The 26258-nt window shown below is 54.3% G+C and overlaps 1 protein-coding gene and 1 long non-coding RNA gene across 8 annotated transcripts; both read left to right on the top strand.

The window, feature by feature from the left end:
- The first annotated feature begins 461 nt into the window (after nt 1-461).
- FLOT2 (flotillin 2) lies at nt 462-26258 on the top strand. Of its 7 annotated transcripts, XM_061363473.1 has the most exons (13): nt 462-560; nt 902-1025; nt 1110-1421; nt 13112-13193; nt 15385-15475; nt 21136-21259; nt 21632-21750; nt 22194-22307; nt 22389-22508; nt 23391-23605; nt 24750-24933; nt 25783-25932; nt 26067-26258. In XM_061363473.1, the coding sequence occupies exons 2-13, from the start codon at nt 929-931 to the stop codon at nt 26103-26105; spliced, it is 1647 nt and encodes a 548-aa protein (XP_061219457.1). In that variant the 5' UTR covers nt 462-560; nt 902-928; the 3' UTR covers nt 26106-26258. The 7 variants fall into 7 exon arrangements, with proteins under 7 accessions (XP_061219457.1, XP_061219463.1, XP_061219459.1 ...); XM_061363479.1 differs by lacking the exons at nt 462-560; nt 902-1025; nt 1110-1421 and adding exons at nt 5199-5285; nt 17300-17390 and having other exon boundaries at nt 15385-15453; XM_061363475.1 differs by lacking the exons at nt 462-560; nt 902-1025; nt 1110-1421 and adding an exon at nt 5200-5285.
- LOC133217758 (uncharacterized) lies at nt 6594-8104 on the top strand. The gene is made up of 3 exons (XR_009726953.1): nt 6594-6761; nt 7506-7612; nt 7710-8104. It is a non-coding gene; the product is annotated as an uncharacterized LOC133217758 (long non-coding RNA).

The following is a 26258-nucleotide window of genomic DNA, read 5'->3' as shown; positions in this document are numbered from 1 at the left end:
ACCACCCTCCTTGTAGAGTTTATAGCTCGGAAGAGGGGGGATCTGACTGAGGGGATGCTGGAGCCCAGTGCCACGGTGATGGGCCTCATGCAGCCGGGTGAGTGCCTTGACCCCGGGGCCTGCTTCCACCGGGGACAAAGGCCTCCGCGCTCCGGTTGCGAAAGGAGCAGCGCGGCCGCGGTCCTTTCCCCGCCCTTCCCTTCCCTTCCTTGCCCTTCCTCGTCCTTCCCGGGGAGGCGGGACACGGCAGCAGCGGGATGTGGCGGCAGGCACTGCGGGCGCTGCTCCGGTACGGGCTGCGCCGAGCCCCGCAGCCGCTGCCCCTCGCCCGGCCCTCACTGCGCGGCCGCACCGCCATTGTCACCGGTGAGCTCCGGGCAGCGGCCTAGCTCCGGGCAGTGCCCCGGTCCCGGCCCCGGCGCTCAGCGCTGTGCTCCGCAGGGGGAAGCGGCGGCATCGGCGAGGCCACGGCGCTGGAGCTGGCCCGCTGCGGGGCACGGGTTGTGCTGGCGACGCGCAGCGCCCCGCGCGGGGAGGCCGCGGCCCGGCGCATCCGCACGGTGAGAGCTGGGGCACCCCCAGAACACCCCTAGGGGCACCCCAAGGAAAACCTTAGAGCACCCCTGGCACACAGAATCCCAAGGGTTGGAAGGGACCTCAAGAGATCATCTAGTCCAATCCCCCTCAAGAGCAGGGTAACCTGGAGTACATCCAGGGCATCACATGGGCACCCCTCAGAGACTCCTACAGCACATGGCCCACCCCAGAGACAACCCCATAGGATGTCTCCATGCACCCCTGGCACCCCCAGCCCCCTGCAGCCCTCCTTAACCTGGGTGGGATCCATCCCCACCCCGTGGTGCCCCAGCCCTGCCCCAGGCCATGCTGTGCCCACCCACAGGAGACAGGGAACCCAGATGTGCGATTCATGCATCTGGACCTGGCCAGCCTGCGCTCGGTGCGCGCCTTCGCCAGCGCCTTCCTGCGTGAAGAACCCCACCTGCACCTCCTCATCAACAACGCCGGTGAGTTACAGACCCCCCTTTGAACCCCCCCTGCTCCAGCACCCCCAAAGCACCCACCATGTGCCACCATTGCCTCCCCATCAGGGGTGAGCGCCGGGGGCACCACAGAGGATGGCTTCAGCCTGGTGTTCCAGGTGAACCACTTGGGGCACTTCCTGCTCACGGAGCTGCTGCTGGAGCGCCTGCGGAGCTGCGCCCCGAGCCGCGTGGTCATCGTGGCCTCCAGCGCCCACCGCGCCGCCCGCCTGCGCCTCGACGCCTTGGGGAGCCCATCCCCGGGGCCTCTGGGTCCCTTCCAGGACTACTGCGACAGCAAGCTGGCCAACGTGCTGCACGCCCGCGAGCTGGCCGCGCACCTGCGGGGCACCGGCGTCACCTGCTATGCGGTGCACCCAGGTAGGGATGTGGGGATCCTCGCATGGGGTGTCCCCCGGAGCGTGGTTTGTGCAGGGGGTTCTTGCATGGGGTGGGCTTTGCATGGAGGATGGCAGCGAATGGAGCAGGCCTTGCGTGGAGGATGGCAGTGAATGGAGCAGGCCTTGCATGGAGGATGGCAGTGAATGGAGCAGGCCTTGCATGGAGGATGGCAGTGAATGGAGCAGGCCTTGCATGGAGGATGGCAGTGAATGGAGCAGGCCTTGCATGGAGGATGGCAGTGAATGGAGCAGGCCTTGCATGGAGGATGGCAGTGAATGGAGCAGGCCTTGCGTGGAGGATGGCAGTGAATGGAGCAGGCCTTGCGTGGAGGATGGCAGTGAATGGAGCAGGCCTTGCATGGAGGATGGCAGTGAATGGAGCAGGCCTTGCATGGAGGATGGCAGTGAATGGAGCAGGCCTTGCATGGAGGATGGCAGCGAATGGAGCAGGCCTTGCATGGAGGATGGCAGTGAATGGAGCAGGCCTTGCGTGGAGGATGGCAGCGAATGGAGCAGGCCTTGCGTGGAGGATGGCAGTGAATGGAGCAGGCCTTGCGTGGAGGATGGCAGCGAATGGAGCAGGCCTTGCATGGAGGATGGCATGGAGTGTCCCTTTACATGAAACATGCCTTTGCATGGAGTGTCCCTTTACATGAAACATGCCTTTGCACAGCATGTCTCTACATGAAACATGCCTTTGCACAGTGTCCCTTTACATGAAACATGCCTTTGCATGGAGTGTCCCTTTACATGAAACATGCCTTTGCACAGCGTGTCTCTACATGAAACATGCCTTTGCACAGCGTGTCTCTACATGAAACATGCCTTTGCATGGAGTGTCCCTTTGCATGAAACACGCCTCTGCATGGCTGTGTCTCTACATGAAACATGCCTCTGCATGGCTGTATCTTTGCATGGTGCGTCCCTTTGCATGACACGCTCTTGGCATGAAACATCCCTTTGCACGCTGTGCCCTGTGCATGGCCTGTTGCACAGTATGTCCCTTTGCATGCCGTGTCCCATTGCATGGTGCATCCATTTACACAGCACTTCCTTGCCATGAACCCCCCCTTTGCACAGTGTTCCTGTGCACAGTTGTCCCTTTCTCTTGTGTGTCCTTTTGCATTGGCATGAAACACGCCATCACACGGTGTGTCCCTGCGCAGGAGCATCCTTCTGTGCTGTGTCCCTGTGCAGGGTCCATCCCTTTGCACAGCGCACCCACACACCTTCTTGCCCCATTCCACCACACACCAGCACCCCATCAGCTCTGCCCATCCAAAGGGCCCACGGCACAGGGTGTGATGTGTGTGCTCCATCCCTCGCAGGGTTCGTGGACACGGGGCTGTTCCGGCACGCTCCGCTCTGGCTGAAGCCGCTCCTGGTGCCGTTGGCCCGGCTCTTGTTCCGCACCGCGGCCGAGGGCGCACGGACACCACTGCACTGCGCCCTGCAGCGCGGCCTCGAGCCCCTCAGCGGCTGCTACTTCAGTGACTGCGCCCCACAGGACCCCTGCCCGCCCGGGGGGGACGAGCGCCTGGCACGGGCGCTGCGGGAGAGCAGCCAGCGCCTGCTGGGACTGCATGGGGATGGTGATGGTGATGGCGATGGGGACAGGCCCTTACGTGGCACTGCCACAGCTCAGCACTGAACGTGACCATGGTGAACAGAGCGACCTCTGGTAATGCCTTACGATGGCATGGGCGTGCTGCGGTGCTCGTGCCATGCCTTGCACAGCCTGCAGTGCATGCACCCTGCTGTACACACCTGTAATCACTGTGGTTCATGCACCTATGATCACGCTGCAGTGCACACACCGTGGCTCGCACACCCGTAGTCATGCTGTGGTGGGCACGCTATGCCTTACACACCTATAATCACACTGCAATGCACACTATGCCTTGCACACCTATAATCACACTGCAATGCACGCTATGCCTTGCACACCTATAATCACACCGCAATGCACGCTATGCCTTGCACACCTATAATCACACTGCAATGCACGCTATGCCTTGCACACCTATAATCACACCGCAATGCACGCTATGCCTTGCACACCTATAATCACACCGCAATGCACGCTATGCCTTGCACACCTATAATCACACCGCAATGCACGCTATGCCTTGCACACCTATAATCACACCGCAATGCACGCTATGCCTTGCACACCTATAATCACACCGCAATGCACGCTATGCCTTGCACACCTAGAATCACACTGCAATGCACGCTATGCGTTGCACACCTATAATCACACCGCAATGCACGCTATGCCTTGCACACCTATAATCACACCGCAATGCACGCTATGCCTTGCACACCTATAATCACACCGCAATGCACGCTATGCCTTGCACACCTAGAATCACACTGCAATGCACGCTATGCCTTGCACACCTATAATCACACCGCAATGCACGCTATGCCTTGCACACCTATAATCACACCGCAATGCACGCTATGCCTTGCACACCTATAATCACACCGCAATGCACGCTATGCCTTGCACACCTATAATCACACCGCAATGCACGCTATGCCTTGCACACCTATAATCACACCGCAATGCACGCTATGCCTTGCACACCTATAATCACACCGCAATGCACGCTATGCCTTGCACACCTATAATCACACCGCAATGCACGCTATGCCTTGCACACCTATAATCACACCGCAATGCACGCTATGCCTTGCACACCTATAATCACACCGCAATGCACGCTATGCCTTGCACACCTATAATCACACCGCAATGCACGCTATGCCTTGCACACCTATAATCACACCGCAATGCACGCTATGCCTTGCACACCTATAATCACACCGCAATGCACGCTATGCCTTGCACACCTATAATCACACCGCAATGCACGCTATGCCTTGCACACCTAGAATCACACTGCAATGCACGCTATGCCTTGCACACCTATAATCACACCGCAACGCACGCTATGCCTTGCACACCTATAATCACACCGCAATGCACGCTATGCCTTGCACACCTATAATCACACCGCAATGAACGCTATGCCTTGCACACCTAGAATCACACTGCAATGCACGCTATGCCTTGCACACCTATAATCACACCGCAATGAACGCTATGCCTTGCACACCTAGAATCACACTGCAATGCACGCTATGCCTTGCACACCTATAATCACACCGCAATGCACGCTATGCCTTGCACACCTATAATCACACCGCAATGAACGCTATGCCTTGCACACCTATAATCACACCGCAATGCACGCTATGCCTTGCACACCTATAATCACACCGCAACGCACGCTATGCCTTGCACACCTGTAGTGTTTAGTGTGAGGTGTCCCTGCCCATGGCAGGGGGTTGGAACTGGATGATCTTAAGGTCCTTTCTAACCCTAACTATTCTATGGTTCTGTGATTCTATAATCACACCACAATGCACACACCATGCTTTGCACACCTATAGTCATGCTGTGGTGTGCACACTATGCCTTGCACACCTATAATCACACCGCAATGCACACACCCTGCTATAATGATGCTGCAGTGCAGACCCTGCCTCCCACACACCACACACCGCAGTGCGCACACGCACGGCACCCAACATGGCGGCGACACCGCCGACCTCCCCAACATGGCGGCGACAGCAGCGCTGACCTCCCCAACATGGCGGCAGCGGCGCTGCTCACCTCCCCAACATGGCGGCGCGCAGGGGCGATACGCCGCGCTGGGGTGTGGCGAGAGGCGCGGCGGGTTGTGGGAGCGGGCGGCTGAGGAGGAGGAGGTGGCGGTGGGCGCCATGGGCAACTGCCACACGGTGGGGCCCAATGAGGCGCTGGTCGTGTCAGGTACGGCCGGGAGTGGGGTCCCTATCATGGCGGGAGGGGAGACCCTGAGGGCACTGGGGAGCGGGGTCTGTGGTAATGGGGTCTCCCAGGACGGGTCCCTGTCATGGGAGCGGGTGTTGGGGGTCTCTGTGCTGAGGACGCTTTGGGGCACTGAGGAGGAGGCGTGATGGGGGGGGCTTGGGGGGTGACGCTGTCATGGCGGGGGGTCCCTGTGTGGGAGGGAGTGGGATCTGGGGGGTGTTTGGGGGTGCCTGGTGCAGGGCCCCCGTGACCTGAGAGGGGCTCCCTGAAGGAGTTGCGTGGGGAAACCCTTCCCTGATGGGGCACTGGGGGGGTCCCTGTCCTGAGGGGGCTCCGGGCTGTCCCACTGGGGTGCGCACTGGGGTGCTGCGGGTGTCCGCGTCCCCGGAGCGCAGTTGCGGTGCCGGCGGCACACCCCGGTGCTGCTGCTGCTGCTGCTGCTGCTGAGCTCGGGTGATGTCAGGCAGAGGCACCCGCAGGGCTGCCGGGCTCTGGGACCCTGCCAGCAGAGCAGCCTTTGGCTTGGGTCACCGGGAGCCTCCCCTGCTCCCGGGGGCGGCTCGGCTTTGCCGGGAAGCGGAGCCGGGTGTGAGCATCCCGCTGGGGCTGAGGGAGCAGCTCAGGGCAGCGCCGGTGCCCGTCTCCATCGTGTCCCGCTGCCGCTTCCTTACTGGTGCTGACAACGGGCACAGTTGATGCCTGTCACACGCGTGTAATGTTATCAGCAGGTGAGCTGGTTGCTTACGTTAGGATTAAATTGAACCCGTAGTGAAATCTGGCTCAACCTGTGGCTGCTTCAATACTCCAGGCTGCGCTTTGGTGCAGCATCTGTGTGCAGACAGGACTTAACGACCGTTAGGAGATGCAACAGCTTGCATGGGTACTTCACTCGTTATCACAGGCTTGGGTCAAGTGCAAGGTAATAACCAGGTTAGATTACAGATGTTGGTCAATTCTAGTGTCCTCATGTACATCCTTTCTGTCAACACTCAACTAGTTTTGTGGCAGGAGCTGTGATACTCAGACCTAACCTTCCCTGGGGTGAGGGGGGCAATGGATGTGAAGGTCAAGGCTGTGCTACCATCACAGCTCTATGTTGTTGTGGTGTTGAAGCCAAAGCCTCCAGCGGGCTGTGGCCCTTGCTTCTGGCTGCTCTGTTATCATTCCATTTCTCTTGGATAACAAACCTGTTCCGGGAATCACTGGGGAGAAGCCAGCAGCAGGCTGTGGTTTTGGGAACAGCGATGCTCGCTGTGGCTGCTGCTTCGAAGGGGTTACAAACCGGAGCAGCAGTATTCCTTGTGCTTTCCCTGGTCTTCTGCACGTCTCTGCAGTTCCCAGCTGGGATCTAGAGCTGGTGCTGCACTTCCCTCCAGCGAGACCCCCATTGGAACCAGTGCTGCTTGGAGAGATGCCATGTCTGGAGATGGGAGGACTCGGGAAGCCGTGCTCCAGGTGTGCCAGGATGCCTTTCAGCCTTTAAAAAGCTGGGGTTTTGCATCTGTTCAGCTCTGAAGCGTACAAAACCCAGCTTGCAGGGTGAGCCAGCAGGAATCTGTGGCATCTGCTCGCAGTCCCAAGCCTTAGGCTTTCCCACAGCCGGGGACACTCCTCGATGTACAACCACATTCTGGGAAGGAAGCGTAAATCGTGCCAGGCTCCTTAGGTCAGAACTGGGTTCTGTGCTGCCACCACCCGTGGTTTTCCTCTGCTGCTGCTGCCCAACTTGGTCTGTGAGCGCTTGCTGTCTCCTGAGAGCTTCAGGGGCAGCCTGAGAGGTTGTGGGAGCTCTGCAGGGCCTGCAGCTGCTCCCTGCTTGCACAGTGAATGCCAAGGCATTAGTGGGAGGCGTGTAACTACAAGCAGTTGTAGTTCCAGGAACTTCAGCCCTGTCCCTCCAGGGTAAAGCAGAGAGGAAGGGGGGGGGCGGAGGCAGCATTTGCTTGCATGCTATTAGGTTGGATCCTTGGAGAGAAGGGGAAGGTGAGAATAAACCAACAGCAAATAATATTAAAAACAGGCTTTTGGCTCAAAGTCTCAAATTGCCATATGAATGTTACATGAAGGACTTTGTAGGAAGGCACCTCCAAATCGTGAAGCTCATTGGGAAGTTTCCTTATTGCAAATCCAGCCTGTGCCTCTTGAAGTTTGGGGTGGCACGTGGGGGTTTCCAGGGAATGGTGTTCACTCTCTTGTAAGACACTCCAATTCCTCCAGTGCTCCAGGAGCAGCCAGCCGTGCCTGGGGAATGTCTGTGTGTGCAGGAGCTTCACAGCCTTGTTTGGGAAGCTGCTTCCCAGGCACAGGTCAGCACTCTTAATGGCACTCTTGTTGAACAGTATTGAACAGTATTGATCTCCTTCGAAGAACTGCACTCTTGGCCAATCTGTCCATGAAATGTAGAGCCCAGGCTTTGTGAGAGTGCATCACATACCCTACAGAGGCAATGGTGGCATCTCCAAAATGAGGGCCTAACTTTGCTATCAAGCTTTGGTGCAAGTTCTGAGGAGGCTTTGGCATCACCGAGTCTTCCAAGAGCCAGTCAAGTTTTCAGGGCAATACATAAAGTACCTGTTCATCCTGATACCAGAATGTTCCCAGCAGCTAAGTAGGTTTTGTTGGATGCATAATGCTGGGTTTGGGTTGCACTCTGGCTGAATGCAGCTTTTGTGGCTAAGGATCAATCTGCTAATTAGGAAATACAATGCTAGGATCTTTCTGCAGTCTCATTGTAAGGAGATGTAATTTGTAATGGCCACGTTCATCTTACAGTCACCATAAGTAAATAATATGTTCTGGATCTCTACAGCTGGGATTGCGGGGCAGCACCACACAGCAATGGCCCAGCAGCCAGAGGAGCTTGGAGTGAGCCCTTGGAGACAGGTGATAGGGGAAGGTTGGCACCCGTATTTCCAGGTCAGAACAAACTGCTCTTTCAGCATTAGTTCAGGGTATGAAAGGAGGAAGAAAGTACAGGGGAATTGCCCAGTCAGCCTGGCTTTATTTCCTGGGAGAGCACTGAAACAAGTGCACTGCTTGTAAATGCCTCCAAGAAAACAATTCCTTGTATTTGCTGAGCATGAGCCATGTCCAGCTAATCTGACTTCCTCATCAGGTGGGTTAGTGCTCCAGGGGATGGGGAGAAGCCTCTGACGTGCACCTTGCCTTTACTAAAGCCTGTTTCATGTGATTGCTCAGAATCCAGCTTGCAAACTACAGCCCAGCCTCAAACTCTGCTTTCCTGCATCACCCTTTGAGGCTCCTTGATCTCTGTCAAAGTAAAAGAGAGCTAGCAGTTAATTCCTTTCTTGTGTAAACACTTCCTGTTACACCCCAGCAGCCAGGGGTGGTTTAACCCTTCCAGAGCTGCTCTAAGCTCTTGCATCCTGTTAGTGCATCCCTTTTCCCCACAAGAGCTGGTCCTGATTTGGAACCAGTGTCACTGTGCCTTTTTCATGGCATTTCTGTTAAGTTGAAAGCCTGAAAATAAAGGTTTCTTGAGGCTCTGCAAGCCATCCTGTGAGAGATCTACAGTGCAAGGAGGAACTGGTTTCTCAGATCCTATAAAACTAATATGAAACTGCCTGAAAAGGGTTGCCAGGGAACTTGACAGTGCCTCACTGTTCAGCTGAAAGGGTTTATCAAGTACATTCCTTGTTTTGGCTTGGATAATGGAATTGAGAATGTGCTTATTGAATTTGCAGACAGTACTGAGCTAGGAATGGATTTGAGACCTTTGAAGACCTGGATTAGAATCAAAACAAACTCAACAGAGAGATGGAATGGCCTGGAAGAAATATGATACAGTTCAACAAGGAGAAGTGCAGAGAACAACACTTGGGTGAGAACAGTCGATAGCAAGAAAATGGAAGGAGAAAGTCCAGGCTGTGTCCTGCAGAAAGATGTGGTGAGCAGCAAGAGCCATGTGAGGGTTGAGCCTGAGGCCTTCTACCTCTCCCATCAGGCAAGCCATGCAGGAAACTTCTAGTGGCACTCATTGCCAGGTTTGAGTGCTCCTGCATGTAGGTTCTTCATTTGGCTGGCCAAGAATCTTCACCTGCATGGTTGATTTCTTGCTGCTTGTGATGCTCAGTGGCTGCTGCCCAGAGTGCAGCATCACAGCTTGTTTCAAGTCTGTAGCACAAGAATGCTGGTGCTCAAAACGTGACATATGGGGAGGTAGTTTCTCCTCTGGAGGTAGGTCTTCAGCTTTTTGCAGGTAGTGGGGCTCAAGGTTTCCCTTGTCAGGCAACTGTTAAATGTCCAAGACTTACAGATGGCTCATCAGAAAGCAGGAAGTGGACAGAATAGCTTCGGAGCTTCCCCTTTGGAATCCTGGGGTAGTATCTCTGTGGTTTTGTTGTGTAACTTCATTGTGGTTTGTCTTCTGTGAGTTTCTGTTTACAAGATGAATTAAACTAAATGTGTGTCTTTAAACTCGCTCTGAGCATTGATACTTCCAGCCTTTAAGCATTCATTTTGATATAGATCACATCCAAAGCGAGCTAGCCAGCATCTGTTTCATCTACTGTAGTGACCATCCAAGGATTTTATGGATTCAACTCAGAACCCTGCACTCTCTTAAATTAATTTCTGTTAACCTTGTCCCATTTCTGCATGTGGACAAAACCTCATTTCTATGCACAGCAGGGCCTAAGAACCAGACTGGCTTTAGTCAAGACCCTGCTTTATTACATGATGTTCTTTATGCCTTTGCCTTTTTCTCTCATCTCCATTGTGCCTTTTGTCAGTAACTGGTTTCAGTTATCATTGTCCCCCTTGTCTTTCTGCACTCGTTTATTAGCACCCCATGACATGGGGCCATTTCTCTACAAACCTGGCTTCTGTCCCACTGGACCGAGCTGTTTATTCCCTGTTTCGGTGATGGGTCCTCCTGGAGGAGGAGGCTCCAGCACAGATTGCCCTGAACCAAGGTGTGGAGATGACAGCTCTGCCTGTGCAGGTGAGGGTGATGGTGTCTGCTTTGTTCTTGTTTGCAGTCTCAGGAAAGGAATGTCATTATCAAGCTATCATAGCAGCCTGCTTACCATGACCTGATTTCTGAACATCACCACTTCCTGCCAGAATACAAGCTCATTGCCTCCAGTTACCTTGGGAGAGCAAACAACACTGAGTTTGTTCCCAACCTCCCATTGTCCCAGCTTTGCTGTTTTGTGCCCTGTATCCCTGCTGGGGCTGCTGTTCTTCCTCGCTGCCATCCATCAGGGCAGCAGCTTCCTGCGTCTGCTGAGAGCTCCATTTATCTCCAAACTCCCAAGCGATGAATCTCACCTCATTACAAAACCCCACCAAACCCAAACAGACAACGTGCTTTCTCCTGCCTCTGGGAATCCTTCCTTGAACATGGGACCCCTTCATTTGGGAAGAGGCCAGGCTGGATGGCAGCTTCCTGGTGATGAATCCTGTGTCTGTAGTGTGCCTGGCTGCTGCACACTGCCCCGGAAGAGGCAGTGGATGCTTGTGGAAGCGATGGCCAAGCGACTGTGAGACCCGGGCTGCTGGAACAGTGGGTGTATTATAGCTGGAAAAGGCAGTTTCTCTGCCAAATCTCATTGTGCAAGAGGGGTTATTCTTTAGCCTTGCAAAGATTTCGCTTTGTTGGTTCCTTTTTCACTTGCTCTTTGAGACTTGGGAAAGAGACTGCGGGACTGCAATGGAAAATGAGAGTGTTCGGCTCATCTGACTTGTGTTACCAGGACAGAGCTCTGCTGCGCTCAGACGTCCAGCCTGCATGAAAGCAACCAGCTGGCATCCTGCTCCTGTTTAAGGGCTTGATTTTCCCTCTTTTCCTTATGCTTTGAACACTTTTTGACATATAATGTAGCTTAGTAAACTGTGCTGTGGAGCAGCGTTAGGAAGCAAACGTGGGGCTCGCTTTGGGTGTGATGCCAAAGGTATTTCCTGCGGAAGAGAAGAAACATCTGTGTGGAGAGGAATGTTCTCGTGAGCAGTGGGTTGAGGGTGCAGGGTTTGCTCAGAACATTATTATGAAGCAATTACCAGAGGTTTGGTAAAGGCCACATAGAGCTTCTGAAATAAAATACCTTTCCATGTGGAGCTGCTTTTCCCAGCTGCCAGGAGCACCTCCCTTCCTGTTCTTGGAAAACAAGGGCCTGGCTAAAAGGCTGAGCTAACCGGGCTGACGTCCTCCAGGAAAAGTTAAGAGGTGTTGCAGTTGAAATGCTGCGGGATATTGTATCATCAGCCTCTGTAAGTGCTTGCCTGGCTGAAACAGCCTTCCAGCTACAGGAAGAAGCTATCCAGAGGTTGAAGAAGTTATCAAGAGGCTGTCTTGGAGGTGGCAGGAGGATGGTCCTCAGGGCTGTGGAGCACAGAAGTGTGTAAACCCATCTCCTGTTTGTGTTTACTTGCTACTGATATTGGAAGGTGAAGAACTGGAGACGAGACTGTTGCTTATGGTTTATCAACCACTGCATGGAGGCCAGTGAAGCAGGTGGTACCTTTAGCTGAGAGCAGAAGATGGCCAAACACTTTAGGATGGGACAGACAGAAGGCCCCTCCTGTGGTCCAGAGAGCATTGCCAGCACACTGGCTTGGATGTGTGCTGCTTTGCTGCTTCGTTTTGACCTATTGCAGCAAACATAGCATGTCATCTCTCTTGAAAGAGCTGTCTGCTGGTCTCATAGTTCTCCCTTTCCCCTCCCACAGTGTTCCAGCCGTGCTGTTGCCCTGTGGGCCAGCTCTGGCTCTGTCTTGCCTGTGTAGATACATCCCCCAGGGCTGAAGCTGCTGCTCTGTTGGTGCAGTGCTGGCCTTGCTGAGGCCCTAGGGTGTTGCTGTAATGAGTATGATTATGGATGACAGGCTAGGGAGGGACTGCTGGGTTCATCTGCCTGGGAGCAGGCAGCTCACAGCCCTGGTCCAAGCCAGGGAGCTGCAGAGCTCCTCTCTTGCCAAGCATTAAACCTGGGGCTGGTCATGGCTCCTTGAAAGGTAGCAGGGGTCTCATTCCTTGGATCAAAGATGTGAGAATCTTCTGGCTTCACTGGGGTCAAACCTTAAATGCATCAAAGGAGTTCTGGAAGCTGACCTAAATCTGGGCAGAGCCAGCTCTGTGATGGGCCATCACAGCTTCAGGCACTGTAGTATTGCATGAGCCCAAACTAGGAGATGTTTTGGGGGAGCTCCAAGGTTTGTCCCTCCTCCAACAGTGACCTGCTAGCTTTTGGGTGGATTAAAGGGTGTGAGGGAAAGGGGATGGATTTCCTACATGGCTTTCCATAACAGAGCTGGTGCATCTCGGTTAAAAATACTGAAGCATGAGCTGTCTTTGCTACAAGTGCTTAAACTGCTAAAAAACAACTTAAATAAACTCCTGGTTTGAAACGCAGTCACTCTTTGTATGTTATTTCACACTGGATTATCACAAACACTGTTTCCCACTTTCACAAGGCAACTCTAAAACACACAGGTTGCCTTTGGAAAACTGCTGGGTGAGGCCCATGGGGGTGAGGAAGAGGGTTTTGTTCCCAGTAACCAGCTGCATTATGGCTGACCAAAGGGTGTTCCAGGCCTGCTGTGGATCTTGGAAAGAGTTTTCTGTGTTCATTATTCACCAGGTCCTGCAGGCATGCTTGGATTTGTCTGGATCACCTTGGCAGCACTGGTGCTTCCTGTGCTCCAAGGGGCTGGAGGAACCAATGACACCCCCCCCAACCAGGATGCCCTTTCTCCATCACCCCAAGGCTGGGCAGGCTTGTTATGAGGTTGTGCTCATGACTCAGGTTTGTGTGTGTAATCCCTGCATCTCTGCTGTGCTGCAGGTGGCTGTTGTGGCTCTGATGTCAAGCAGTACGTGTACGGAGGCTGGGCCTGGGCTTGGTGGTGCATCACTGACACCCAAAGGTAAGGACCCCCCTTTTCTTCGTGGTTTTGGAGTAGGAATTCGACAAAGCCATCCCAGTGGGGCAGTCAGCAGTATCTTTAGGAACATGGGACCTCTCCTCAAACACAGTTGTTTACTGACAGAAACTCCACCAAGCTGAGAGGGCTGCAGCCTGGCTGGTCAGTGTGTTCCATGCTGTGCTGGTGCTGAGGAAGGCAGGAACCCTGCTTCCTCTGCTGTGCCCCAGGCTCTCACAGAGGTGCTGGGCAGCAAAGCACTGGGCTGGCTCATCCCTCAGCTCACCAGAGCTTGTATCATGCAGTGCCCAGTGCCCCCTCCTGCTCCTCCACGCTCTGTTCCTAGCCATGTGCTGACTGCTCTCACCTTGGGAGCAGAGTGTGTTCCTGATTAAAACCATGGGATTTCCTTTCTCTGCCTTTCCTCAGTGATGGATTTTGCTTGCTGCTTCTTCCTGCACTGGTCTCTGAACTAATACGCTTTGATAATGCTGCTTTCCTGCTAATACAGCTCTTTGTCTTTAGGATCTGTGGGAGTGTTGCTCTCAACACCTTCCCCATGCTCACTGGTGCAGGTTTCCCCCATCTGTGTAAAAAAACATAGCAGGGAAAAGGATAATGTTGGGACTTTTGGGTTTTGCACTGAGTGATGGTCAGAGTTAACCCTTACTGCCTGATCTTGCCACCTCTTCTCCCTGTTCACATGTTGGCACCAGCAGACTAAGTGAGCACGTTCTGCCCTTGCTCTGCAGACGATACACTGCTGTAGCTGCTCTTCACCTCAAAGCAGGCAGCTTTGCCTTGTGCAAAGGGGTCCTGGATGTTGCTGGCACTGACTGGTGACAGCTCCCAGGTCCTCTCCAGACTGCTCATACTCAGGGTTGCTATGAGAACATGAAGAGGTCTCAGCTAACACCACACGTTTTAGCCTGGGCTCTCCAGCCATGCTCATATGAGGCAGGAGGGGAAGGAAAGGCCCAGCCTGTGGGTTCAGTCCTTAATAATTCCATTTGATCTGGACAAGCTTCATTCCCAAACTTTTGTGAGGTATCTCATGGTAGAGCCATTGATTTAAATGAGTGGTTCTAGCTCCTCCTCTAGTGTGAGAAGCGCAGAGGACAGTGCAGGACCTTGACCTGCCATGTGCAGGACATAACAGATGTATTCAGGAGGCTCACTTATTAAGTTAAGCAGAGTGCAGGGCCAAGAGCTGCTTGCCAGGAGTGAGCTGTCATATGATAGAGGTCTGTGCATTATTTAGCAAACGGGGCTCTTGGCAGCAATTCCAGCACCCAAACAAATCTTTGACTTTAAAACCTATCCTCTGATTCACACCATGGGATGTGGGGCTTAATTCTCCTTTGGAAAACAGAACCTTTCCCAAACGAGCTGTGCCACAGATGGAGCCTGCTGCATTAACATGAAGAGAGAGGCACATTTCCTCCCCTGAAATTAGGGCATCTTTTCTGGGGCTGCCAGTGCTGAAAGCAAGAGAGGCAGCAGCTATTGTGTTCCTGTCAGCGGCATCCCGCCAGGTAGCACTAACCTGGGAACAAAAGGAACAGTTAGAGCTGGCAGGGTGCTGGGCTCTTATCCTGCTGCAACCTTGAGGACTGGGGAAAGAAAGGAAAGGAAAAGTCCTGTCCTTGTTTAAGGGTCAGGAATAAAAGCAGAGAGGGAGGCAGCATGGTCTTGCATGCCTTTGGGGGAGCCAAGTGGTGTTATTCATCCTCTCAGGGCAGCATTTGGAAGCACCCCCTCTCATCAATGCTTGAGCCAGAGGTGGGTAGCCAGGCCCTTAGCATTTAAAACTTTCCTGTCCCCTCTTAAATGTTGGCATAGAAGCATGTGAATCATCACAGAAAGGAATGTTCTGTGTGTAAAGATTGCTTCCAGCAGAGGATTCCTGCAGGATGTCAGTCCAGGTGGGATACGTGGTTCAGTTTCATCTGCAGTGACTCGTGGCACACAGGGTTGAGATGAACCCTTTCATCCTCACCAAAAGAAGCTGTGATGAAGGGAGCTGCTCTGGCCCCATGTTATGGAGCCCTGGGAGAAACAGATGGGAGAAAGGCAGACTGACCAGGGAGAAGCTGAAACCTGAAAGTCTCATCTTGTCCTTTGCAATGAGTGTCTTACTCTCTGATAACTGCTTTGTGTATTTGCTGTCCTACCCTTATTCCTCGCTGCTCAGACTGTCTTTGGAGGTTATGACCATCCTCTGTCGCTGTGAGAATATTGAGACGTCGGAGGGGGTCCCACTGTACGTAACAGGGGTTGCACAGGTAATAATCCACCAGCTTCCTAACACTGTGTCTGACTTTATCCCTCTGTTCTGAGCAGCAGCAACAGCAGCAGCAGCAGCAGGATAACATAGAAACTAATGGTTTTCTAATGGGACAGTTGAAATCTCAATACCCTCCTCTCCTTCCCCTCCTCTGGCACTTGCCCTGAGGCGCACTCCACAGCTTATAGGTAATGCAGACAGATGCACACTGGGCAAGTCCCAAATCCAGCATTGCTGAACTGGCTCCTTCTGATGATGCTGCAGACATTCACCCCAGCTGGAACCCTTCACTTGACAGCACTGCTTCCACTGCGTGCTTGGTGGAGAGCAGAAGGGCATTGCTTTTGTGTGGAGCCACAAGCAGGCCAGATTGGGTTCTGGACAGGTTTTGTGCCATTTCAAAGGGAGTCCTGTACACATATGGGCAAATGACAACTGTACCTGGCTCTGCAGTTTTGCATATGGGTTTCCACTCAGCCCTTCTCCCTCTACACGGAGACAGTGCCTGGGTTGGATATTGTCACGTTTGAAAGTACAGCATAGAGACCTTGGATGAGTTGCAGCACACAGGACTGACGTTTACACTGTGAGCAGTTAGGAACTGGTGTAACAGTCATTACCAAGCATCCCTGTGACTTGCTGGCTAGCAAGCAGCACAGTCAGTTAAACTCAAAGTATAGGTTAGGTGTTCAGAAGGCTAAAATCCTGCACTAGCTGATTAAAGCTGTGAATGCAGAAAATGCCTTTGTGCATCCTGGACAGTGGGATCTGCTTTATCAGCTCCCAGCTTGTGTGCCAGTTTCATTAGGACAGTGACCAAGGCAGGTATGAACTTGCAGAGATAGATTTCAGCACCTGCAGCCAATCCTGCAGCGACTCTGTGTGCACACAGCAGCCCAGTGCAGCCCCTTCATGGTTCAGAGGTTTGACCTCATGTTCACTGATATAAGTTCTCTGCCCTGTGGCTCCTTGTCCTGACTCCCGATCCCTTCCCGGCTTGTTAGGGTTGATGGGAGAGCCAGGCTTTGCTTCCTGCCATGGCCAAGCAGCATGTCTCTTGTTTCACCAAACCATGACCTGCAGATTGCCAGGTCTGGCTAAAGTAACTTGAGCTCGAGTGACTGAGAAAGCTCTGGAGCTGCAAGATGTGCAGCCTGGTCTGGTGGAAGGTGTCCTTGCTCATAGAAGGGGAGCTGGAACTGGATGAGCTTTAAAGGTTCTTCAGCCCCAAACCATTCCATGATTCTATGATGCCTGATACTACATAGGGACGGCTCTAAAGAGCTGGAGACTCACTTCTGTCTGCCTTTGGATCACGGGACACGGGAATAATATCAGGAGAGGTAAACCAGAGCAGGAGGTAGGTCTGTGTTAATGCTCACTCAGTGAGGGCAAAGGTTTTGCCATGCCCTGGGCTCCATGGGGCAGGAGCACCCCAGGTCCATGCTGTGCTTTTAAACCAGTGACAGCAGCCAGCGAGAGCACCGGGGCAGCTCAGCCTCTGGTGGGAGGCCCTTTGTGGTCCCAAAGCTGCCAGCTTCTGGTCTCCTTGTAGCCCAGCAGAAGGGGAAGGGTCATGGTATCACTTCTAGCCTGGCTCCCAGCCTTCCTCTGCTCATGAATTGCCTTTAAGCATTGCCTGCAAATCTATTTCTTGACCAGTGTCTGTCTCCAGTCACAGATGGAGCCTCTCGGCTGCCTTCTGGGCCTGTCTTACATTACCTGTGATGAGTGCAGCGAGTCGCCCGGGGCAGGAGGTGCAAAGGGAAGAGCTGAGTGTGTGTAACGTGGAAACGTGCAAATATCTTACGTTTTTTGGCAGGATTTCCCTAGAGATAATGACGTTACAGCCCAGGTGTGAGGACGTAGAGACGGCGGAGGGGGTAGCTTTAACTGTCACAGGTGTGGCACAGGTACAGTAACTCCAAACATCATTTCAGGAATGCATGTCTCTAAAGCACATCTTGTTTGCCTCCTTAAGAGGTGGCTGGTGTCCAGGAACAGAAGCCAACTGCTCTGGAACCTTGTACACGCTGTCCTTGTTGGTTCAGACACATCCCATGTTGGGAAGGGGGTTGTGATCTCTCCTCCTCTTCCCCAAAATCATTCCTCTTTTCCCTGTGTCTCATTTGTCCACGTGGCAAATGAGCTGTCTGGGGGTGGCTTGACCTGTGTGTGAAATGCTCATGTACTGTGGTGCCCGTGGAGCTGTGTGTGAGCCTGCAGGACTGAGCCACTCACTCCTGAGGTAGTATTGAGCATTTTGTTGCTTTGGATTATTATTATTAGTATGTGGACCTTGTAATTCTTCACGGTGAGTTAAAGCTTAAAAAAGAGTTTAATCCCTCCAGGCACTAAAATTTGTGTGTCAAATTGCTGGCTTTAGTTGAATTTTGATTCTCTCAAGCCTTCTTCCTATGTGGAAACCAGCTCTTGCTGCCTGTGATAGCACACAAACACCTAAGTTCCTTAGACTCTGAGCTAAGTCCTCATGCAGGGTCTTGTGTCCAGGTCCTGCCTTAGGGAGGATGCTGTCAGGAAAACGTTAGCTTTTGACAGAGCCTGACTCCCCAAATAGGCAATTGGATGCTTTGATTGAGAATTGCTCCTGACAGCTCATGCTGGCTGTAGAAACCCAAGAGAGTGGTTCTCAGTGCACACAAGGCTGTGGGCACTGGGTATCCGAGGCATGTCCAGGTCTGTTGTTGCATGAGAGGTGACTGCCACGTTCCCTGAAGAGAGCAGTGGAGCTGCTGAGTGATGCAGTGATGTCCCATGTGCATCTGAAGCCCCCCCAAGGGAGAGCACTGTGGGTGCTGCAGCCCTTTTAAGACCAAGCACTTGACACACTCCACCCAGTGCATTCCAGCCCAGGTTCATGGGTTTGCTCTGCCCTGACGTTGCAGTGGGGCTGTGTCTGTGTAAGGGAGGATGGGATCCAGCCAGGGGTGGATTCTGGGTTCTCACACACAGCAGAAGGGCTGGGCAGGACCGTGGCTCACCCTTGGGGAGCAGCTACATGCACAGGAGCCAGCATCTTGGCCTCATCCTGGCTCCAGTGATGTGAATCAGCATCCTGGTTTTGTTTTCAGTTCTTTATATCCATATATATATCCCATATCCATATTTATGTCACATAACCACAGCAGTCTTTGCATGGTTGGCAAAATGCCTGCACCCATGTTCCCCCTCACACACATCTCATAAATGTGTAGACTTTTCCTTCTCTATTTGGAAAAGGTATTTCTCTGAAGCCAGCATCCCTTTTTGACCCAGTTTGGGGACATCCTTCCATTGCCTACAGAATGGTCTAGGCTGATACATGGTGACAGAAGGCTGGATCACTGCGTGCCTTGATTTAAAACTGCAGCTCCCAATCCATCTCAGTGATGTTATTCTCTCTTCTCACTGTTCATTTCTTTCACTCTCAATTACTATTAAAGGTTTAGGCTTGGGAGCTGCAAGGATTTGCCCTGCTGAAAGCAGGTTTGAGGCAGTTATGGCTGTGCATGGCAGAGGTTACCTTGATTCTGCAGTACTTTTGAAGTAAACCTTTTTTCTTTTAAGGGCTTGTGCAGGAAAGGAACAAAGCCAAGAAATGATTCCTAGAGACCTTTACCACCTTTAAAAGTGGTTGCTGTATTAACAAAGGGCTTAATGTGCGTAAGGATGCTGTCCTTGTCTTGGTGTAATGAGGACACACCAGTAGCTTCCTTCTTGTGTTGGGTGAGTGCTTGCGGTGCTGCTGCCTTAAGCCACATTGGGCTTCATATCCCATTCCTAAGCCTCAAGCCAGCTGGATTATCCCTGGCCAGCCCTCGCTGTGGCTGCAGCTGCCTGGAGCTGGGTGCATCACTATCCATCCCCATGGGACTGCTTTATGGAAGCTCTCTGATTTCCTGCCAGCTCCACTCTTCCTGATGTGAATGACGTTTGAAGCAGCCCCCCTGTCTGAAATAGGCAACGAGCTGAGCACAGATTGCTCAACTCTGGCTCCTTTTGTGCAACCTTTGGCTTTGTGGGTTGACATCTATATTCAGCCCAGCTCCTTCAGGCTGCCCAGGGCTCTCTGGTGCAGGCTTTATTCAGAGCCTGAATGGTTCTTGTTCCTGTTAAGCACCCCAGGGACTCTCTTAACCAACCCCCTGCTCCATCCTATCTGCAGTTCACAAAGGATGGGGAGTCTTTGGAGAGGTGGAATTGCTGGCACGTGCACACCATAAACCTTGCTGCTGAGCCTGATTGGGTTTGGTATTGCAAAAACCTCCTGCCTTGTGCAGGACCCACACTGGGTGCAGCTCTCCCAAGGCCCCCTTGTGTGGGAAGTGCACACTGCTGGCCTTGGGGTGCCATGGCCTGGCCCTGGGGTTCTCCCTTAGGAGGTGGTGGCTGGTCCCAGCTATCCTGCTCTCTGGCAGTGCTGCTGTTTGGCTCCAGAGGTTAGGCTGCAGGATCGTTTTGGACTCACAGGTTAAGATCAGGGATGGGGTCTATAGGCTGTGGACCCATCAGAGGGCAGCTTTGAGGAGGTCCCTGAGCCAGGACCGTGCTGGCATCCCAGGTAGCAGGCAGGGCACTGTGCTGGGTGCCAGCAGCATCTCATGGGACAGGAGGCGCTGCCCAGCGCAGATGTCTCCATCAGAGGGTGCTGTGGGACCTGCTCAGCACCCAGAGCTCCCAGCAGAGCTGTGTGGCTGGTACGGCCCCTTCCTTCTCTGGTGCTGCCACAGAGACACCCCTGTGTCCAAACTGGACCTGGTCACCGGGAGCTGCCACTTTGGTGGGTTGTATCTCCTCATAGCTGGGTCCTGTGGAGCTCCATGAGCACACATCTCATTTTTAACCCACTTTGCCTTACAAGAGCAGCCCCATGACCATCTGGAGACCCTGGATGTCTGGATTTAGGGATGCTTTTACCTCTGGCTCTGAGTGGGAGGTGAAAGCAGTGCTGGGGTAGTTGTGTCCCACCTCTGGGGTTTGTTACCACATTGACCATGCAGAGAGGGACAGCCAGGTCCTGGCCATAGCACACTGGGGTCACTGCAAAGTGCATTTGGGAGCTCCCAGCCATGAGAAGGGCAAACCAGTGCACTATGGCCATCGCATCTCATCTCTCCTTGCAGGGAACACCGAATGGAGCCCCTGTTCCCAAGCTGCTTCTTGGGCATGTGAGACCCTTCCTTGTTCCCTGCTTTTCCTGGGTCAGAAAAGTTAATTCTAGTGAAGGAGGAGGAAGAGAAAGGTAACAGAATGGCTTTTGGACAGGGGCAGTACTAGAAAGCCCTCTCCTCCTAGGTCTGGTGTTGGTGCAGTAGCTCAGGGCTTTTTTGGTAGGGTTTTCATCTGGTGGGACCTGCCCCAGCATCACCCCATGGCTGCTGCTGTGGGGTAGATGGCTGCAGGGAGCACCTCTCCCCACTGAGCTGCAGTGGGGTTTGCAGAGGTGTCTGCCCCATGCATGTGCCTGCAGCAGGGCTGTTCCCAGCAGCAGGGGCTGGTTTGGTGGCCTGGGTGAAACAGCTCAGCATGGTCCCTTGGAGCATCAGTAGCAGGGGGGCAGCCTGGTGGTGGTGGTGCTGCTGCTGCTGCTGCTGTTGGGTGCCTGTGCCTCTTTGAGCAGCAGCCTTCAGTCCCTTTGGGTTTGTCTCCTTTCTCTAGGTGAAGATCATGACCGAGAAGGAGCTCCTGGCTGTGGCCTGCGAGCAGTTCTTGGGGAAGAACGTGCAGGATGTGAAGAACGTGGTCCTTCAGACCCTGGAGGGACACCTGCGCTCCATCCTAGGTGTGAGGGGACTCATGCTCTTGAAGGCATCTTGACTAGCTTTCTCTGCTGCCTGCTCCCAGCAGTATTGCTGCCACCCCAGCACCCATACTGGCTGCAGAGGGGACATCTGAGGGCGTTCCACCCCTCCAGCAGCTCCTGGGTGTTGTGATAAATGGGTTTGCAGTGCCTGCACCCAGAGATGTCTGAGTCCCCATGGGATCCGGGTGGCACACGTGTCTGGTGGCTGTGCTGTGGCACTGAGATGTTGGTGCACGCCCTAGCGCCCAGGCCTGAGGAGATTAGGGACAGCAGGGATGCTGCTGAGCTTAGAGCATGTTGTTGTGTGTTACCTGGTCCAAATAAAGCACTTTGCTTTCCTCCCCTCTGCAGGTACCCTGACAGTGGAGCAGATCTACCAGGACAGGGATCAGTTTGCCAAGCTGGTGCGGGAGGTGGCAGCTCCCGACGTGGGTCGCATGGGGATCGAGATCCTGAGCTTCACCATCAAGGTATGCTCAGGTGTAGGGTGCTGTGCTATGGGGCAGAGCTGTAGGAGCAGCAGAACAGAGCCTGGCCCTGGCTCCTCTGCTGCAGTGAGGTGACAGACTCCAGCTCACAGCCGGCTCCAGCCCCTCCGGGTGTTTCCATGACAGCCGCCGCTGCGTGTCCTGTATCCAGGCAGATGGCAAAGAGCACCCAGTTAAATCAGCTGCCTCTGTAAAACACGGCTTGAGGAGAGAGCTCCCTGATAACCGAGCTGCCAGGGAGACAGGGGGAAGATGTCAGGAGAGCCCAGCTCCCCCTGCCACCCCTGCTTGATTTGGCAGCAGGCTGACGTGGCTCCTCCTGACCCTGGCCTACCCGCACCAGTGATCGTTCTGAGCTTCAAGGGGAAGCGAGCAGGATGGAATCACTCATTTGAAGTGGTTGTGACTCATCTCCCCCTCTCCAGGATGTCTATGATAAAGTGGATTACCTGAGCTCCCTGGGGAAGACTCAGACTGCGGCTGTCCGGAGGGATGCAGACATTGGGGTGGCAGAGGCTGAGCGAGATGCTGGCATTCGGGTGAGTCCAGAGCCATGCTGGGCTTCCCTAGAGCAGCCTCTTCTGCTCCAGCTGAGCTCTGCTCTCTGTTTCCTCCCTTAGGAGGCACAGTGCAAGAAGGAAATGCTGGATGTCAAGTTCATGGCAGATACCAAAATAGCAGAATCCAGACGGGCTTTTGAGTTGCAGAAAGCTGCCTTCAGTGAGGAGGTCAACATTAAGGTGAGAGGTGTCTGACAGCACACTGCTCATCCCTGCCTGGTTCCCCATGGTGTTGGTAGCTCCGGGCCTTGTCACATTCCTCCTCCTGCACGTGTTAGGAGAGCTGGAGGTGGGGAATCCAGGTTGAAAGACAGAAACCTGGGTTGTGTTCACAACAGTTAGGTGGGACAAGGAGAGGAAAGGATGGGGAGAGTCATCCATGCTGTACCTGGAGCTGGTGCGTGACTCAGTAACTTAATATAGCAACAGTATGATTTCTTAATACAGCAACAGTATCTGTTAATACCATAAGGTCAAAGTCTTTTATCACTTCATATCTGCCAAATCCATTACAAAAGCTTCTGGTTGCTTAGCCTGGAAATTAAAAGATTCAGGGGAGAATTTATCACTCTGTATAACTACCAGAAAGGAGGATGGAGAGAGGAAGTGGCTGGTCTCTTCTCCCAAGTAACAAGCGATAGCACAAGAGGTAGCGGCCTCAAGCTGCACCAGGGGATGTTTAGATTGGATATTAGGAGAACTTTCTTCACAGAGAGGGTGATCAGGCATTGGAACAGGTTGCCCAGGGAAGTGGTAGAATCACCGTCCCTGGAAGTGTTCAAAAACCATGTCAATGAGGCCATTGATGACGTGGTTTAGAGGTGAACTTGCTAGTTCTGGAGTAAAGGTTGGGCTTGATGATCATGAAGGTCTTTTCCAGCCTAAATGGTTCTAAATGCTATGGAAGAGTGCATAGGAAAGTGCAGCTCTAAGGAGTGGGATGTCACCCCTGGGCTGAGGTTTGGCAGCAGGAGCTCTCTCTGCTTTCAGTGCTTGCCATGGGCCCTTAGGTCTGTGCTCAGGAGAGGATGGCCAAGACCCCTCTCGTGTCTCTGTGTGCAGACTGCAGAGGCCCAGCTCGCCTACGAGCTCCAGAGCGCTCGGGAGCAGCAGAAGATCCGGCAGGAGGAGATTGAAATCGAGGTGGTGCAGCGCAAGAAGCAGATCGATGTGGAAGAGAAGGAGATCATCCGCATGGAGAAGGAGCTCATTGCCACCGTGAAGCGGCCGGCCGAGGCCGAAGCCTACCGCATCCAACAGATCGCCGAGGGCGAGAAGTGAGTGAGCCCCGAGCCTGGGGCTGCAGGAGGGATGGAGGGGAGCAGCGCTGCAGGAGGGATGGAGGGGAGCAGCGCTGCAGGAGGGATGGAGGGGATCCAGGGTGCAGGAGGGATGGAGGGGAGCAGCGCTGCAGGAGGGATGGAGGGGAGCAGCGCTGCAGGAGGGATGGAGGGGAGCAGTGCTGCAGGAGGGATGGAGGGGAGCAGCGCTGCAGAGGAGGGGAGCAGGCTGCAGGAGGGATGGAGGGAGAGCGCTGCAGGAGGGATGGAGAGGAGCAGCGCTGCAGGAGGGATGGAGGGAGCAGCGCTGCAAGGGATGGAGGGGAGCAGCGCTGCAGGAGGGACGGAGGGGAGCAGCGCTGCAGGAGGGATGAGGGATCCAGGCTGCAGGAGGGATGGAGGAGCAGCGCAGGAGGGTGGGGGACAGCGCTGAGGAGGGATGGAAGGAGCACGCTGCAGGAGGTGAGGGGAGCGCTGCAGGAGGGATGAGGGAGCAGCGCTGCAGGAGGGGGAGCAGCGCTGCAGGAGGGATGGAGGGGAGCAGCGCTGCAGGAGGGATGGAGGGAGCAGCGCTGCAGGAGGGACGGAGGGAGCAGCGCTGCAGGAGGGATGGAGGGGAGCAGCGCTGCAGGAGGGATGGAGGGGAGCAGCGCTGCAGGAGGGACGGAGGGGAGCAGCGCTGCAGGAGGGATGGAGGGGATCCAGGCTGCAGGAGGGATGGAGGGGAGCAGCGCTGCAGGAGGGATGGAGGGGAGCAGCGCTGCAGGAGGGATGGAGAGGAGCAGCGCTGCAGGAGGGATGGAGGGGAGCAGCGCTGCAGGAGGGACGGAGGGAGCAGCGCTGCAGGAGGGATGGAGGGGAGCAGCGCTGCAGGAGGGATGGAGGGGAGCAGCGCTGCAGGAGGGATGGAGGGGAGCAGCGCTGCAGGAGGGATGGAGGGGAGCAGCGCTGCAGGAGGGATGGAGGGGAGCAGTGCTGCAGGAGGGATGGAGGGGAGCAGCGCTGCAGGAGGGATGGAGGGGAGCAGTGCTGCAGGAGGGGAGCAGTGCTGCAGGAGGGATGGAGGGGAGCAGTGCTGCAGGAGGGGAGCAGTGCTGCAGGAGGGATCCGGGCTGCAGGAGGGCTGTGTTTCCCTCTCCAGGGTGAAGCAGGTCCTCCTCGCTCAGGCAGAAGCAGAGAAGATCCGGAAGATCGGGGAAGCGGAGGCTTTTGTGATCGAGGCCATCGGGATGGCGGAGGCTGAGCGGATGAAGCTGAAAGCTGAAGCTCTGCAGCAGTATGGAGAGGCTGCCCAGCTGGCTCTAGTGCTGGATGCACTGCCTGAGGTGAGGAGGGAGCAGCGTTCCCTTGCTCCAGGGAGATCCCAGCCTGGGCCTGGTCTCCTGTGGTGTGCAGGGAGCTTTGCCCAGCAGGCTGTTGAGCAGCTCCTTCACTCTGCTCATGCCCCTCTCCTTCCAGGCTGGGGACTGACCTGCTGGAAAGTAGCAAAGGGGAAAGGGACCTGGGGGTCCTGGTGGGTAGGAGGATGACCATGAGCCAGCAATGTGCCCTTGTGGCCAAGAGGGCAAATGGCATCCTGGGGTGCGTTAGAAAGGGTGTGGTTAGTAGGTCAAGAGAGGTTCTCCCCCTCTATTCTGCCTTGGTTAGGCCACATCTGGAATATTGCATCCAGTTCTTGGCCCCTCAGTTCAAGAAGGACAGGGACCTGCTGGAGAGAGTCCAGTGCAGAGCCACAAAGATGATGAAGGGAGTGGAACACCTCCCTTATGAGGAGAAGCTGAGGGAGCTGGGTCTCTTCAGCTTGGAGAAGAGGAGACTGAGGGGTGACCTCATCAGTGCTTAAATACCTAACGGGTGGGTGTCATAATGATGGAGCTAGGCTTTTTTCAGTGATGCCCAGTGATAGAACAAGGGGCAGTGGGTGTAAACTGGAGCATAGAAGGTTCCACGTTAACATCAGGAAGAACTTCTTTACTGTGAGAGTGACAGAGCACTGGAACAGGTTGCCCAGGGGGGTTGTGGAGTCTCCCCCATTGGAGATATTCAAGGCCCGCCTGGACAAGTTCCTGTGTGATGTACTCCAGGTTACCCTGCTCTTGCAGGGGGGTTGGACCAGATGATCTCTTGAGGTCCCTTCCAACCCTTGGGATTCTGTTGATTCCCTGCTTCCCCAGATCGCTGCCAAAGTGGCTGCTCCCCTCTCCAAAGTGGATGAGATCGTTATCCTCGGGGGAGAGAGCAACAGCACCATGTCGGAGGTGAACCGTCTGCTGGCCGAGATCCCTGCCTCCGTGCGTGCCCTCACCGGTGTGGACCTCACAAAGGTGAGCCATGCACCAGCACCTGCAGCTCTCCAGGGCATAGGGAATTGCCTGGAAGCTTCCAGACTCACCCGGGTGCAGGGAGCTCTCTGCCTCTCCCTCTTCCAGCCCTAACAGCTTCTTTTCCCCTCCTGCAGATTCCCCTGATCCAGAAAGCCACCGGAGCCCAGGCATGAGGCTGGCCAAGCCAAAGCTAATGAAGATCACTCCCTGTTAATGCACTCAGACATCAACTGCCTTCAACACGTGGGAATTCCTTTTATATCAAAGACAATCAGGGTTTCATTTCGAAGCTCTGGTGCCTTATTTTGTAGGGCCAGAAGGTTGCA

The sequence above is a fragment of the Neopsephotus bourkii genome, unplaced genomic scaffold, assembly GCF_033783945.1.
Source record: "Neopsephotus bourkii isolate Nb327-2 ecotype Australia unplaced genomic scaffold, CSIRO-AGI_Nbou_v1 NB_1154, whole genome shotgun sequence".
Taxonomy (NCBI): domain Eukaryota; kingdom Metazoa; phylum Chordata; class Aves; order Psittaciformes; family Psittacidae; genus Neopsephotus; species Neopsephotus bourkii.
The sequence above is the reverse complement of the archived record's forward strand: the minus strand, read 5'-3'. Positions and strand labels throughout refer to the sequence as shown.

Excerpts from the sequence above, each read along its gene's own strand:
- FLOT2 (XM_061363473.1), top strand. The coding sequence starts at position 929 with ATGCATCTGGACCTGGCCAGCCTGCGCTCGGTGCGCGCCTTCGCCAGC. Across the intron at positions 1,422-13,111 it reads CTGCTATGCGGTGCACCCAG|GTGGCTGTTGTGGCTCTGAT; the intron begins GTAGGGATGTGG and ends GCTGTGCTGCAG. Across the intron at positions 25,933-26,066 it reads CCGGTGTGGACCTCACAAAG|ATTCCCCTGATCCAGAAAGC; the intron begins GTGAGCCATGCA and ends CCCCTCCTGCAG.